The 16357-nt window shown below is 45.1% G+C and overlaps 2 protein-coding genes across 7 annotated transcripts in view; one reads left to right on the top strand and one right to left on the bottom strand.

Moving 5' to 3' along the window:
* SPIDR (scaffold protein involved in DNA repair) overlaps positions 1-13556 on the top strand; it is a 571461-nt gene extending 557905 nt beyond the window's left edge. For all 6 annotated transcript variants that reach the window (XM_072604554.1, XM_072604549.1, XM_072604553.1 and 3 more), the window contains 3 exons: positions 359-473; positions 844-897; positions 11115-13556. In XM_072604554.1, coding sequence (XP_072460655.1) covers positions 359-473; positions 844-897; positions 11115-11246 — 301 coding nt within the window. In that variant the 3' untranslated portion in view covers positions 11247-13556. The remainder of the gene's footprint in view (positions 1-358; positions 474-843; positions 898-11114) is intronic.
* Positions 13134-14979, bottom strand: CEBPD (CCAAT enhancer binding protein delta). Its single transcript, XM_072604555.1, has one exon. It carries the CDS (start codon positions 14680-14682, stop codon positions 13627-13629), a length of 1056 nt encoding a protein of 351 aa, XP_072460656.1. The 5' UTR covers positions 14683-14979; the 3' UTR covers positions 13134-13626.
* Between the last annotated feature and the right edge of the window lie 1378 nt (positions 14980-16357).

The raw sequence follows: 16357 nt of genomic DNA on the forward strand, positions 1-16357 counted from the left end.
TGGAATGGAGAAGGCAGACGCTGTGGGTGCTTAAGACCTTGACCTCCCACCTCTGACACCTGCCTGGGTGGCCCATGGGCAAGTCAATGAACTTGTGAGTGCCCCCAGGCAACTCCTGAAGACCATAAACTGCAGATGTGCACCAGGTGTTTTCTATGTGAATGAAATCACATGTCTAGATTTTTAAATGTTTTATACTCTTTAACATAGCAGATGGTACTCCCCCAATCCAGGATGAAGATGGAGTGACTTAACAAGCATTAATGCTTATATGAAAGCATATCTATTTCTCACACATCTGACTCTTTTTTTGTTGTTGTTTTGTTTTCAACCTTGCTGCTCGATTTTGAAATGCCAGAGGATCCTTTCGCTGTGGCCGATGCACCCTCATTGTCACATCTCCCCTTCTCAAAATGCACCTAGAAGTGGTTTTGGCCTGCCCTTCTAGACCACAGGCTAACGTGAAAGTAAAGGTATGAATGAATTAAATTAATGAGAGAGAAGCTTGTTTACATCTCCCTTGCACCACAGCATAGGGGAGGTGGGGATACTCTGCATTAGTAACTGAGGGGCTGGTTTTGTGGATGGTATTGATTCAGATCCCCAGAAACTTCACTGAGAAAAGTGAGTGTGGCCCAGGGGAGGGTTTTCTGTCCTAGAGTATGTGACTTAAAGAAAGACCATGAGGAGATTCTGTTAGTTGCAGAAGTCTAAACCATGATATAAAAGATAGAACATGAGGTTCTAGACTTAACATATTAATTTTCAGAACATGACTATTTTTAACACGAGTGCTCATTTTCATGGGATATTAACACTCTCCTGTTTTCTTTTTTCCTGCAGCTGTTGCAAAGGAGTATTTCTTCCCTCCTGATGTTTTCCTCCAGTGAGGATGGGGTAAGTACAGGTGATTACCATCCAAGGTAAACTGATTTGATTTCTGGAACATAATGCAAGCCAGCATCTGGGAATGTGTTCTCCTTATGCAGTATCAGTAAGAGCCCTTCCCCCAAGCTGATGTGTATGCTAAATAACTTAGAATTGAATTAGAACATGAATGAATTTGGAGTGAAGTAAACAAAAAAAAAAAAAGTCCATGACTCCCAAGATGATCTTTCAATGGTTCCTTTGAGAACAGTATACTTATAAACATAGAGCAACTGGGTGCTGCGCTTAGAGTTAGGAACTCATCTTCTTGAGTTAAACTACAGCCTCAGACCCTGGACAATTCACTCAACCCTATTTACCTTGGTTTCCTCATCTATAAAATGAGTTGCAAAAAAAAAAAATGGCAAACCACTTTGATATCTTTGCCAAGAAAACCCCAAATGGGGTCACGAAGAGTCAGACACAACTGAAAAACTGAGCAACAGCATACTATAAACCTTGAAAGACACATCTAAACTAGGTGAAACAGTGGATAGAGTGCTAGGCTTAGATTCAGGAACCCCTGAAATCCTGTCTTAGATACTTCTTTAGCTATATTATATTTGGGCAAATCACTTAACCTGCATCTCCCTCACTTTTTTCATCCATGAAACTGGAATAAACATAGCACCCACCTCACAGGGTTGTTCTGAGAATCCAATGAAACAAATAACCCATGTAAAGTGCTTTGTATACCTTAAATCTCTGTCTCTATCAGTGCTAACTGGCCATCCCAAAATGTCACTTTCAAAATGTCTTTCACAGCCATACAGCCACATGTTGAACTACAATTATGGGACCCTTGCCTTGGGTACAAGGTTGGACCATATGGCCTTGAAGATTCCCTTCCAACTTCATGATTTTGTGAGGTGTTTTATAATAGGTGGATACTGCAAGGTACAGGTAGCGGGCAAACTTGCCATTATGTCTACTCAGAGTAGTCTAATGTGTATAGACATCCCTCCCACCTTGAGAGTTTTAGGGTGCCATGGCACCCTGCGTCGATCAGGAAAATCCTCATAAAACTTTTCTGGCTCTCATTTCATACCAGAGAAGAACTCTGAATTATTATGGTACTAAAAGATAAAATATGTTGATATTATAAAATACTACACATGTATTTTATGAATTTCTGAGTTTCTAAACTTTTTCTGTGTCATCTGCTGGCCTTCACATGTCATCTGTGGCACCCCTAAAACTCCCAAAAAATTACCATATTATTTCTTATGCCAGCCCGTGATATATCAAAACTGAGATGAGGAAAATCAAGATGTGGAAAAGATAACTGTATTGTCAAATGCATCTCATAGAGTAAACTCCCCTCAGAAAGTCCCTATGTAAAATCAATCAGTTCGTCAACTAGTAATTAAGTACTTACTATGTGCTAATGGCTCTAAGTCAGTGGTGTCTAACTCAAATAGAAATGAAGACCATTAAACCATATGTGACTCCTACAAGCCACATATTGACTTAGAAACCCACACCTGTTTGTATATTTTTTTAAATGAACATATCAGCACATTAAAATTAGATAGGAAGGAACCACATTCTAATCTTGTTCAGGCTGAACTTGTGAGCCACATTCAGCTCTTAGGCCAACACCTTTTCTCTAAGTATCACTTATAGTCCTGAGACAGTGATTTCCTCATGAAACATTAGCATCCCTAGTGAATTAGGAAAGCTAACCCTGCCCTGTGAGGGGTGCTGCTGTTAGACTTTACAGGATCCTGTGTTCTTCAGGCTAAGGATCCCACCAGGAAAGAACCCCAGATGGCAACTCCCCTCAGTTACAGATGAGGAACCCTAGGAAAATCATTTGTTGTTATTCAGTTGTTTTCCGTTCCTGTGAGACTCTTGGTGACCCTGTTTGGGGTTTTCTTGGCAGAAAAAACTGAGGCAAACAGGATTAAGTGACTTGCCTAGAATCACACAGCTAGTAAGTATCTGAGGCCAGATTTGAACTCAGGAAGGTGAGTGTTTATGACTCCACATCTGGCACTGTATCCACTTCACCACCTAACTGCCCTAGGAAGATCTAGGAAAGCTAAGTAACTTGCCTGAGGCCATACAAGTAGTCTCAGAAGCAGGATTTGACCCCAGGACCTCTGGCTTCACAATAAGGACTCTTTCCATTGTACTACTCTGACTTGTTTTTATGTGTGTACATGTTGTCTCTCCCAAGAAAAGTTTAAGCTCCTTGAGAGCAGGAACTACTGATGTTGATTTTGTACCCTCAGTGCCTATCGTAGTACTTGACATATTGTAGGCACTTAGAAACTGCTTCTTGATTGACTAAAAACACCATTCTCCTCCCCCCACCCCCACCTTAGTGTCCATATTCCAGCAGGACCCTGATTGAATATTTGTAAACATTATGTACAGTTCTGGGGGAAGGCAGAAGAAATATGAGGACTTTATATACAATCAAACAAATGTTTGTAGAATTATAGGGCAGTGGGGCTCAGATAATTCTTTTAATTAGCTGCCAGAATTCTAGGATGCATCCACCACTAGAGAATCTCTTCTATGATGTTCAGAGAGACCTCCACTGCAGAATCTCCTTCTCTCTGCCTTCAGTTCAGTCATCTGCCATTTTCCAAGGCTTCCCTTTCTCTCTAAAATTGTTGCTCCCAATAGTTGCCCAGTATTTCTATAGTAACAGCTTCATTTGACCCCCTATCTTCACTTTAGATGCATCAATCCACTATCCCCAATTTAGTGACCAGGACTGATAATATTTATGGATAAAACAATGTTTTGTGTTTTAAATTTGCATTTTATCTAATCTGTCAGAGGTTTTGCAGATATGAGTTATTAATTTGAACAAGCTAACGGACAGGCAGAATCATTATCATCATCCTCATAAATAGGGAACTGCTAAGCTCCCCTGGGTACTTAGTGCTGGCTACAATGTTTAGTCTGGGGCTTGGTACACTGGGACTTCTTTGGCATCCTAATGTTGGATCAAGTATGTGCTTGATAAATGGTTCATTGGTTGCTGGATGTCTTGGATAATTTGGCAGTGGGGACTGAGGAGGCGTCAATTGACTGCATCGTATAGAAATTAAAATATAATATGCTATGTCAGAACATAGAGAATGTGAACATTTTCTTTTGTTTCCAGAGTTTCCATATTTTAGGGTTTGGGTTTTTTTTTTAATATGTCTTGAACAAGAGACATTGAGTTGGAAATTAGGGGCCATTTACAAAGGGAAAAGAGAAAAACGATGGAGAGTGATGGGTTGATTGTGCACGACTGCTGTCTGTGGTTTAAAAGGAAGGAGATAGGGGTTAAAAATGGTAAGTTAGGTTCTCAGGGATTTATCCCCTGTAGGAAAATGTGAGGAACAAGAGGTTCAAGGTCTCTGATCCCCTGGATGAAGATAGAACCAGGTAGGAACATCATCATTCTCTTCAGAAATCATATAGACTTTGAGACAAAGGCTGCCCCTCTATCTCTTTCTCATATGCTCTCCTTGAGCTGAGAGCTGGAGGATAAAAGGACACACTGGCAGCAATTCTTTACCATCCACCTCGTCCCTTCCCAGCGATGGCACTCCTCCCAGATATTTTACAATAGATTACATGCAGCTTAAGGGACTCTTTCATTTTTATGTCTCTAATGCCCAGCACAGCTCCTTGCAATAGTTGACAAATGCCTTTTGAATTGAATTGAATTTCTAATTTTCCTTAACCCCAGATTTCCTGAAATTTTCTGAAACAAAAACAAAGGCAGCAATAAACCTGACAATCTTGCCTAGGAGCACAGTGTGTTCTGCTCCAGGATCAGGGACATCCATTTACAGTCTGACATTTGTTAGTGACAAAATCTGAAGTCGCTAAAAAGGAGGGCCCTTGCTTTTCCTAGGCCTCCCCACAGTGTGCAGGGCACAGTTAAGGTCTGTTTCTATCTACTGCCAGAGTTGCTGGTAGCATCAACACCTGGCCAATGTAGTGTCAGCCTCTAGTTATGGAGGCTGAATATAACAGCCCATGGGTTTTGCCTTAAGAGTCCATATGCCCTGAAATCTAAAAAAAAAAGGAGTTAGTTGTTCCTGTAACTACCACAACAACACTCCTGGCATTGGTTAATGGGGCATGAGTGTTAACTTTGATGCCTTTTACTATCTTGTATCTGAGTCACCAACTCAGAGTTTTTGAATTAGCTAACTCTCAGACATCTTGATGCTCAGCTGTGGTCTTAGAGAATGAAGAGTTTACCACTTTCTTGGCTTTTGGTGACAAGGCTAAATGGAAGGACAAACCTGCTGGGCCATGCTTAACCAGTGAACATTTCCTACATGTGTAGCCATGTGTTTATCTGAAGAATACCTGGGAGGTTGCTGTCTGCCATTATGTCGTGTGCAGCCTCAGAAAGGAAATAAATGATCACCCCGGCAGAAACCACTTATCATTTCACAAACCATAGATCCCCTTCACCACGAAGGACCCCACACCTGCCAAGCTTGACATTTCTAAATGAAGCCATATGTGCCGTCTTGACAAGAAAGAAAAGGTTTCAACTCAGACTTTTTTTTCTGTTTGTGACTCAGAAAATTTGCTGATGTCATCCATCCTATGGAGTCTGACAGAGGTCTGCAGAATGCAGTTGGCCAACATCTCTATGTTACAATAACGGCAGACAGTATAATAATCTGTATTTGCAAAGCGTTTGGTGTTTTTTTCACATACAGCCATTATCTTCCAATTTCCTTTGCTGTCTACTTCTCCAGAGTATAATTAGAAGCAGCTGTGGTGCAGTAGAAACAACACGGGATTTAGAGTCTCAAGAATCAAGTTCAAATCCCAGCTTTGCCCCTTACTATCTGTGTGAACTTGGGCACTAATAATTTTGTTGTTCTGTCATATGTTAATGTTCATGACCCCATTGACCATCACATGCTAGTACTGACCAGAGTTTTTTTGTTGTTTTTGTTTTTTTAGCAAAGATACTAGAGTGGTTTGCCATTTCCTTGTCCAATAAAAATAATAACAGCTACCATTCATATACCACTAACTATGGGCCAGGAACTATGCTAAGTATTTTTAAATTATCATCTCATTTGATACTTATGACAACATTAGGAGGGCCATGCTATTATTATTCCCATTTTACAGATGAGATAACTGAGGCCAACAGCGGTTAAGTGATTTGCTGAGGGTCACATAGCTATTAAGAGTCTGAAGCTGAATTTGAACTTGGGTTTTCCTTCCTCTCCAGGTCATGCTATCTGTACACCATAGTGCCTCCTAGCTGGCCCTTGATTTCCCTAGGCCTTGGGTCCTTCACCACTAACATAAATAAAGGAATTGTACTAAATAACCTCTCAGGTCTCTTCAGGTTTTAAAACTTTGATCCTGTGATCATACCAGCGAACTCAGGACATTCTTTAAAAATTGGAATTGTATAAAAGCTGAGTGCCTTTCATAGATGTGCATCCATCCCTAGCAGGCTTTGTGAATACCCTTCACTTTCCCCTATTTCCAACTGTCAGACTCAGTCAGGCCTTCTTGGGTTTTTTCTTCTTGTCTCAGATGAGACGTGATTGTCAATATCCACATGTTTATAAAGCATCTGTCTCTGAGAAGGAGTTAGTTTATTTTTAGCCCATTCAATCCTAACTAACTACCCTCTAAGGTGAGTTCAGGTGTGGCCTGTTTTATGGAAACCTAACAGGACATGTGAACATCTAAGTGGCCAAAATGAGTAAAGATCTGACTATAATTGCCTTAAAAAAAAATCACCCTATGTTTGCAGCTTAATTGTTTATAATGTATTATATTTCCATTCCAAGGTCTTCCAGACTCCAGGTCCAGCATTCTATCCACTGGGTCACCAGCTGCTTTACAAAATAAGTGTGGTTTTGAAAAGCTGCCCACCCATCAAATAATAAATTATAAACAATTAAAAGAGTAGTTAGTTAGGATTGAATGGGCTAAAAATAAACTATTCTCCATTTTTATAGATAAGGAAACAGAGGCAAACAAAGGTGGAGTGTCTGGCCCAGGGTCACATAGTCAGTGTCTGAAGTCAAATTTGAACTCAGGTCTTTTGGACTCCATTCTTATTAAACACTCACTGTGTCTAAGTCACTTCACTGGTCACTGTAGAGCAAGGGTTCTTATTCTAAGTTTTAAAAAATATGTTGATGACTAACATTTCGATAGAATTAGTTTCCTTTGTAATTCCATGGATTTTATCTAATGCATTTAAAAACATTCTGAAAAGGGGTCTATAGCCTTTACGAGACTGCCAAGGTGCCTGGGACACAGAAAAGCTTAAGGACCCCTGCTGAGTGGGGAGTAAAAACATGTGAAGGACATGGTCCCAGCCTTAGAAAACTTAGAGTCTAATTGGGAAGGCAAGGCATATATACATGAAAAGATGAAACTTTAGAGTAGAAGACAGTCCAGAGTTCAGGGGTAGGAAATCCAAAGGGATCTGTTCTATAAAATTTGGATTGAGTCAAAAAGCTGCACTTAAGGATCTGGAAGGTCAAATGTGTCCTCAAGGCCTCAGGTTCCCCACCCCTGGTCCAGACAAATAAAGGCCACTGGAGATCAAGGAAGAGATTAGTACACTCAGAAATGGCATCAAAAAGGGGGCGAGATTTGGACTTGACCTATAAGGACAGAGAGTGTCTCATTGGAAGTAGTGGAGCATGGAGGGAATTTCAAGAAAGAGCAACACTGTGAGCACAAGCATAGAAGTGGGAATATAGTCTATTTGGAGGGACAGTTTAATTCATCCCACCCTATTTGTTCAGTGCCCAGCGGTGCTGTTGTGAGACCAGTCTGGCTGGATCAGGGGATTCATGTAGAGGCAAGTGACAGATAAAGCTGGAAAGGTATGTTGAGGCTAGATTTGCAGAGGGGAGGGAGTGGTGTATTGAATGACAGGCAAGATTTCCATTGCTACCACCCTTCAGGTACAGGCCTTCCCTTCTATTTTACTAAATTTGTGCAAGAAAGAAACATTTTTTGACAGGGACGATGCAGGAATTGATTTTGCTTAGCTATGCGTATTTGTTACAAGGATTTTCTTTTTTTTTTTTTAATGGAATGAGAAAGCTGATTTTTTTTGTTAACTTAAAAAATAAAATTTAATCTTAAAAAATGAACTTTTAAACATAGCTTTCTAAGAGGTCTTCCTGGATCCACTGTCTCTCCTTTATAGTATGCCCAAAGTAGTTTTCCTCAACCAGTGACCTGGTCATATCATTCAAGTGCTACTTCATATGAAACCAGCTTCATGAAGCCTTCTCATCAGTAACTTTTCCCCCATAAACCTCATGTAGCACTTTATTTTCCTCTCCTTAATGTACTTATGTATTGGATTGTTATTTTCAGGTACTAGCGGAAGGGGAATGGAGGGGAAGGAGCATTTCTATAGTGTCTACTATGTGCCAGGCATTTTTTTTACAAATATTATCTCATTGAATCCTCATAAGAACTGGTGCTATTATTATCTGCACTTTACAGTTGAAGAAACCAAGGCAAACAGAAGTCACATGACTTGCCCAAGGTCACACTGCTACTAAGTGCAGTAAGTGTCGGAGGCTAGATTTGAACTCAGGTCTTCCTGGCTCCAGGCCCAGAGCCTAGAGTCAGTCCATTGCTGCACCAGTTCCTTCACAAGGACAGGAACCCCATCTTTTTAAACTTTCTATCTCTCTCTTTGCCTAGCACAAAGTTCTTCACATAGTAATAATTGAATAAATTCAATTCAGCAAATATGTATTGAGGGCTTACTATGTAGCAGGCACTGGAAATAGTAGGAGAAAAGTGAGATAGCCTGCCCTCAAGGAGCTGATATCCATGGAGGGAAACAGAATGTGCTGATATAAATAAATGCAAAGTAAATCAATAGTTTCCCAAGGGGGGCTCAAAAGGGAAGGTGGAGGGAATCAGGAAAGGTCTCATGTAAGTGGTAGCACTGCTCTTTAGGAAGTACATTCCAGGTGTGGGACAGCATGTGCAAACACAGGCTGAGATGGGACCAACAGAGAGGCCATTTTGGTTTGACTATAAAATATGAAGGGGAATAATCTATACTAAACTGGAGAAGTCAGACTGGAGTCAGATCATGAAGTGCTTTAAATACCAAACAGCAAAATTTGATTTTACCCTGCAGGCAACAGGGAGCAAGTGAAGATTTTTGAGCAGGAGAGGAAAAGTTCAGGAGCATAAAAAACCTTCTGTCCTACCTTCTTTTGAATTCAATTGAATAAAGACAGTTATGAGTTAAATTACTTGCCTACCTTTAGAAATAAAAATCCAAGGGCACAGCAGTTGTATCTCTTGAGTAGAGTTCATTGACACTTTCATCTTATTGCATTTTTCCCCTGGAAGGCCCAAGTACCTTATACTTTCTTTGAGAAGGGGTAGATATTACTACTGCCTTCTTTGTTTTACAGATGAAAAAAGATAGCTTGTTGAATTTTTATTGGAGCAGCGTCAACCCAGGTCTTCTAAATCTCAGTTTGGTTCCTCAGATCCCATAATTATAACATGACCCCCCCCTCCCCCCCTTATATTGATACTGAGAGGTCATTTACAAAATAGACTGCATTATCAGGCATCCACATATTGTAAACTGTCTTTTAGGAAATTTAGGACTTATATGTGGCAAATCGACACTTTTAATCCTAATCATCTGATTACAAAACCATGTTTAATCTGAATAGAGGCTTTCCTGTAAGACAGCAGTGTATCATTTATGAAATTCCTCATTCTGGAAAGCCTAGGTCAGAGCAGCAGGAGGCTTGAGATGGCTCTAAGTACTAAGGAAAGGGCAGTCACTTGCTTTAAGCAGTCCTGGGGCTATTTATTTGCAAATCTCATTTCTTTTCAACTAAGTTAGATAAAGCATTAAAACTCTGCAGATGTCAAATATTTCACTGAAAATGAGCTTAAAGGCCATGAGCTAAGTGTAACAGTAACCAATCCAAATGGAAAGAAGTAAAACCCAGGTAGGAATCCTGGGCTTTCCTTTTTCTCTGTGACCTGGAACACGTAGCTTCATCTCTATGGTCCTCGGTGTTCTCATCTGTAAAATGAGAGGGTTAGACCTAATTCTAACATAGCTAGCTATTAGCATCAGATCGTTTCAGACCAGAGTTGAGCTCAAGTTTTCCCAACTCTAGACCTGGCGCTGGGAGACTGGTCATCCACACAATCTGAAACTATCTCTAAAGGTGGTGCCATAACACCACTGCTATATTCCAAAACCCTAGTTTTAAAAGGTTTAGGGTCTTACCGTTATTCTTGACTTATGCTTCTGGACTCTGTTTTCAGCCCTTGGGGAAAATGTCATATTTTTACCAACTACTAATAGAAAGCATCCTCAGGGCAGGCTCTGGAGAAAGTTTTTTTTTTCTTCCAGAAATGGATAGGATAGTAGTAATGAGTGATAATTGCTGTGAGGATTAACCAATAACCACAAAACTTTTGGCAAACCAATGAGCATGAAGCTAGGAAAAGGGTGGCTTAGTCTAGCAAGGTATGAAACAGAGAAAATGTTATCAAGCTAAGGGGAAACTGAGGCACTTCATCAGGAAATACTTTGACAGTAAGTACTACTATATTGGGAAAGTGTCCTAAAGGAAGGGGAAGACCAACTGCCAGAGTATTTATTAGAGCACACTACTAACACTGCTTTTCTGAAATATCAGGAGAATGAGTTAGATGGCCAAAAGGAGCCTTTTCTACTCTTTGGATTTTCTGTGATTCCTCATCTAAGGGCAGTCAGTAAGATACTTAACATTACTATCAACAGTAGAACCAAAGGGAAAGTGTTTGCTTTCCTTTAAAAAAAAAAAATCACCGTAATTCAATTAGAGAAATAGGTCTAAAGACCATATGTGGCCCTCTAGGTCCTCAAGTGCAGCCCCATCCCTGCTCTAGAGTCAGAAAGACCTGAGTTCAAATGTGACCTCAGACCTTGGTTCAAGGACCAAATGAAATATTTTTAAAGCACCTAGCACACAGTAGGTGCCATATAAGTGCTTACATAGTTTACTTAAGTAATTACTTCATTTATTACTTCCATTGTAACTTAAGAATTTTTTTTCTTCCATTTGAGTGGCAGAAGGTCAGTGATTCTACAGAGCACCTTAAGTAGTGTATGCTTCTTTGGATACCAAAATATACAAGCCTAAACCTATTATGTGCTTTTATCACTACAGACTTACGAAGTGAAGAGTTTACTGGGAAAGAAGGTGGGGCCGTTAAATTGTTTTGTCCAGACCATAACCAACCACAAGACAAGCTGCATTGGATTGGAGGAAATTGAACTTCTGCAAGCAGGAAGAAACTAAGATGATGACGCCTGTTGCCATAGTGTCAATGAACTTTGCAATGTTGTTACAAAGTTGTTTTGTAGTTACTTGTTAACCAAAGACCAAGAGGACTTCTATTAATTACAAAGTGTCTTGAAATGCCACTTATTTTCAATTTCTCTGGAAACATTAGAAAAATGAGTCATTATCAAAATACACTGTTTTTCTATACAACATTAACTGTATCATCATCATCCGCAGTTGTAGCAATATATAGTATTGGAGCTGAAGATTTCTAAATGGAGTTTGATGTTTTAAACTTTTAAGAAAAATTAAAAATTGTAAAGGTCACAGTTGGAACACAGTTTGCTGTGATTCTAAGGATTTTTTTCCCCTTGTAGTGTTTAACATTATCTCCTAAAGGAGCATACACTTCTACAATGAATACCCACAGTTCAGGAACTTTGTCTTTTTTAGAAAATATACTGAGAAACTGTGGCAAAGTTGTTTCCCATAAAATGTAGATAGTTAGCCAGCATGCTATCATTGATCTACTGTATTATAATGGAAGTATTAGATAAGAAATTTTACAACCTAATCATACTGAGTAATATGGCCCCAGAACAAAGATTAGGTCCATTTAAATACCTGTGAGCAATAGTCTTAAGTCTCCCCAACTACCAAGAATCCCTTTTACCTAAATTGAAGATAATATGGTTATCTTGTTCTTTTGTTGGGAGTGATTTAAATTGAATGTGAGGCCATGAGCTAATTCTTTGCACCCTAAAAACAATTTTATGTATTGCTTACTTTACCACAGTGTGACCAGAAACATCACATGACTAATTTTAGACTATCTATTTTACCTTAGGAAAAGTCAATGCAACAGCTAGGCCACACATGTCTTTTTCAGGTTTGGATGTTAGGCCAAGAGAAGGTAGAATCACTGCCCCCTCTCTCCCCTTTTCCTTTCTGCCTTCTTTAAAGAAACTGTTTGACTTGTTAAAAATTCCCTTTTAAATTTTGCCCAGGGCTTAAAAATGCCTAAATGTAGCCAGGTTTTCTGCTAGAGCAAACTAGACACCAGAACATGCCTTTAATCACCTGAAGGTGGTTACTACAAACCTTATACTTTCAAAGCTAATGAAATCCACCAATAATTCAAAAATCGTTTTAGCCAATCCCCTCCTCCTTCCTACTTGCACTGGAACAGCTAACTAAAGGTAAGGTCACCTAATTTGATTCTCACCTCCCTTATAAGCCCTTCCCGGCTCCATTTCTTATTAAAATATGAAAACTGTTTTGTGGCCAGTAACCCTCCCCTCCCCCCAACACACCCAGAAGCTTAAGGGACAGGAGCTTGGTTTATCTAAAAAAGGGGTTAGTCACCTAGAATCCGTTAGGTAACTTCTGGGAAGAAAAAAAAATACCGTCACAGAATTAAGCTAGTTCATGATTAGATTGCCACCCTGCAAAATATTTTCCCCTGAATGTGAAAAACAAATATTCTGGGGTACATCTGAATATAAACTTGTGGTGACACATGACTTATTTCCGGTATGCAATTAAAACGAAAAGTTTTCCAATATTTTTAAAGCGTTGATGAATAGACTGGGGGGGAGGGGCGTTGAAATACCAACCATACATTCCCTTTTCTTGCTTATTTATTATTTATATGAAATAAATAAGCTTACTTCAACCGCCCAGGCAAGGATGTTTGAGCTGCTGAGCCTTCCTGGTGTTGACTCACTCAGTACAAGCCACAGGGGAATGAACTTTTACACCACCGAGTCACGTGAGCTACCTGCAAGTTGGTGCAAGCAAGCTTCTCAGTAGTAGGTCCCAGCCTCTCCCTAGTGCTGCCCAAGGTGTGGGTCCACCTGCGGCCTTTCCCTACAAGGTCACTGTGAATACAAGAAGCAGGAATGATTTAAAATGCTTTTTTTTATTCTTAGAAATACTGTAAAAATTAATATAAAAAGTTGAGCATGCTCAAGGCTTTTCCTCTTATCTACAATACAAAGGTTGTTTTTTTAAATCATTTTTTTTTACAAATGTACCATAGCTGCATCAACAGGAGTAAGATGTAGAAAAAAACAACAACAACAAAACGAAAGCTACCATTACAAAAATAATTTAAGGAAAACATTTTATAGCTTCTCTTGCAGTTTGGTTGTGTGTTCATCCAGCTACCGCGTTCCAAAGAAACAAAACCACCATCCGTGTCACGCTTCTCGCCGCAAGCCCCAGAACAGGCTGTGAAACACGTAGGGAACTTTCTGCTACAAGGTGATCTTTGGAGTCTCTGAGGTATTGATAGTTTGACCCACTGTCTCTGCCCTCTTCCCACCCGCTGCTCTTGCCCGCGCCGCGCCCCTGCCCCCGGCCCCGCTCCCGGTGGCCCTCGCCGGGGTCCCGGTTACCGACAGTCAATGCCCGAGGGGGCGGTGCCGGCCTGGAGGAAGGAAGAACTGGGCAGCTGTTTGAAAAACTGTCTCAGGCTCGACAAGTCCCTGGTCAGCTGCTCTATCTTCTTGTGCAGCTTCTCGTTCTCGGAGGAGAGCTCCACCAGCTTCTGCTGCATCTCCTGGTTGCGCTTCTTGGCCTTGTCCCGGCTCTTGCGCACCGCGATGTTGTTGCGCTCCCGCCGCTGCCGGTACTCGGGGCTGAAGCGGTCCAGGGACTTCTTGCCGCCGCCGCTCTTCTCCTTGCCCGGGTGCGGCGGCGGCGGCGCGGGCGCCGCGGGGGAGCGGCCGCTGGAGCAGCTGGAGCTGGAGCTGCAGCCCGACGGCTCCGGGGAGGTGGGCGGGGTGGGCTGGCCGGCCGCCGACAGGTTCATGATGGTCTGCGCGCAGGTGGCGATCTGCGAGGGCAGCAGGGACGACGACATGTCGCTGTCGCTCCAGTCGGGCTCCTGCTTCAGGGCGCCTGGCGGGGACGCGCCGGTGCCCGCGCCCAGCAGGCTGGCCATGGCGCTGGCGAAGTCCTTGTGCGCCGCGGGGTGCGGGTGCGCGGGGTGCCCGGGCAGGTACTCGTAGTCCCCGGCGCTGGCGTGGCTGGCGTGGCTGGCGGCGCCGCCGCCCCCGCGGTCGGGCTTGTGGTTGCTGTTGAAGAGATCGGCGAAGAGCTCGTCGTGGCACAGCTCCAGGTTGGGCACGGACGACATGGAGTCGATGTAGGAGCTGAAGTCGATGGCGCTCTCGTCGTCGTACATGGCCGGGGCGGCCGCGCTCAGCTCCGCCAGGTTAGCGCCGCCCCCGCCGCCTGCCGCTCCTCCTCCGCCCCCGCCGGCGCCGCTGCCGGGCTCCTCGCCGCCGCTCCCGGGGCCCCGGCCCGGCTTGCAGGAGGCTCCCAGCCCGCCGGGGCCGCCGCCGCCGCCGCCGCCGCCTTTATTGGTCTCGTAGAAGTTGGCCGGCTCCATGGACCAGTTTCTGTAGCATGCCGGGCTGTCGAGGCTGTAGAGCGCGGTGCTCATGGAGCCGGGCGGGCACCTGCGGGGAAGGGCCGAGCCTCGGGCTGCGCGCGCCGGAAGGACGGGAGCCCGCAGCTGGGGCCGCTGGAGCGGTGGGGCCGGGGCCGGCGCTTGGGGCCCGCACGCGCTGGGCGCTGGGCGCGGGGCGCACGGACTGGCTGCTCGCCGGCTCGCTCCCTCGTTGTCCCCGGGAGTCTCTCGCTCACTCCCTCATGCCCCACCGGCTTCCTTGGCTTTGCCCCCCGCTTCCCACGGTCCAGATGCTTGTCAGACTCTCACCGGGTCGGTGCAGCCCAAACCGGTCCCTTTTCTACCCCGGGGTGGTGACGTGAAGGCCCCGCCCCCGGGTCGGCTCCCCGTGTTATCCGAACCCTGGGAGAGCTGGTGCGGGGGCGGGCGAGCGGGAAGGGGCGGGCTCGGCGGGGCCGGGCTGCCCCAGCCCCCTCCGGCTCCGGCCCGGCCGGCCGCCTCGGGGGGTCCCCTGGGCCGCCCGGGAAGCGGGCGCCTTGCGATCCGCGTGCGGGGCTGCCGCGGGGGCCACGTGGGAGCAGGGAGCCGCGGGCCGGGGGAGGCCGCAGCGCGCGCTCTTCCTCCTAGCCCGGGCTCCCTTCCTGCCCGCCCTCCCCCACCCCCTGCGGGATACGGCCCGGGCCTGGCTGCTGGGAAGGACCCTCCCTCTGCCAGTTTTTCAGCGTGCAGCACTCGGTGTTCTCATCCCCTCCTTCCTGTTTATGGGGCTCTGAACCACCTCATTCCTCAGGTGAAAGGAGGGGAAGCCAAACCACTGGAATGGGCCCCGGGCCCGGGAGCGAGGTCACTGGGCCACTTAGATAAGGGGAGGGGCGGTGGCTGTTCTTCCTCGTGATACCTCCCTGGCGTTAGAGACTGGAGGCCGGTGACGGGCAGCCCCCGGGAAGGAGCGCCGTCCCGAAGGGAGGGCAGAGTGGGAGCGAGCGCGGCCCGGGCCCATTCCCTGCCTAATGAGGCTCTCAGTGCCAGCCGACGTCTCCGCTGTGCCTGGGGGTACGAAGACAGTCACCAAGTCTCCCGAGGCCAGAAGGTGACTGTTGTCTTAGGTGTAACGTCTGGCCCCTGAGCCGCGGGCCTTCGCGCCTCGGAGCGGCGGCCAAAGGCGGCGTGCGGCGTGCCCCGGGGCCCCCACGGACGCCCCCACGGACTGCCCCCGTGTGCCCCAGCCTCGGGGCGGACGGCGCTGCCAGGACCCCCACCAGACTGTGTTCCATCCGACCATCCGCCGTCTACACCGTCTACACCGATGTCGGACAAACCATCCCCTCACTCACTCCACCGTGCTTCAGTCTACACGGCACGCTCGGGTCGGAACCCGCCGCCTCCCAGGAGAGGACACGGGTCAAGTCCAAGAGTCCCCCCCCGACCAGTTAATTTCGGGGGTGGGGGCTCCCGTGACCCATACACACACTCGTGTCAGCTAGACCAGGGCAGCAGCCGCCCATCTTTGTCAGCCAGCTGGGAGAGAGAAGACAGATGTCAGGGCAGGGGAGGGAGGACGCGAGAGGAGCAGGGGCCCGGCCCTCTCTCCCAGGCCGGGGCTCCTTCGAAGCTTTGTAAGCGTACAGACTTGTGCGACTTTTGTTTTTAACCGAGAAGGCTCTCTCATATGCCCCATCTTTGAGCTGAGGCAGTGGAGCAGAAACAG

The sequence above is a fragment of the Notamacropus eugenii genome, chromosome 4, assembly GCF_028372415.1.
Source record: "Notamacropus eugenii isolate mMacEug1 chromosome 4, mMacEug1.pri_v2, whole genome shotgun sequence".
Lineage (NCBI taxonomy): Eukaryota > Metazoa > Chordata > Mammalia > Diprotodontia > Macropodidae > Notamacropus > Notamacropus eugenii.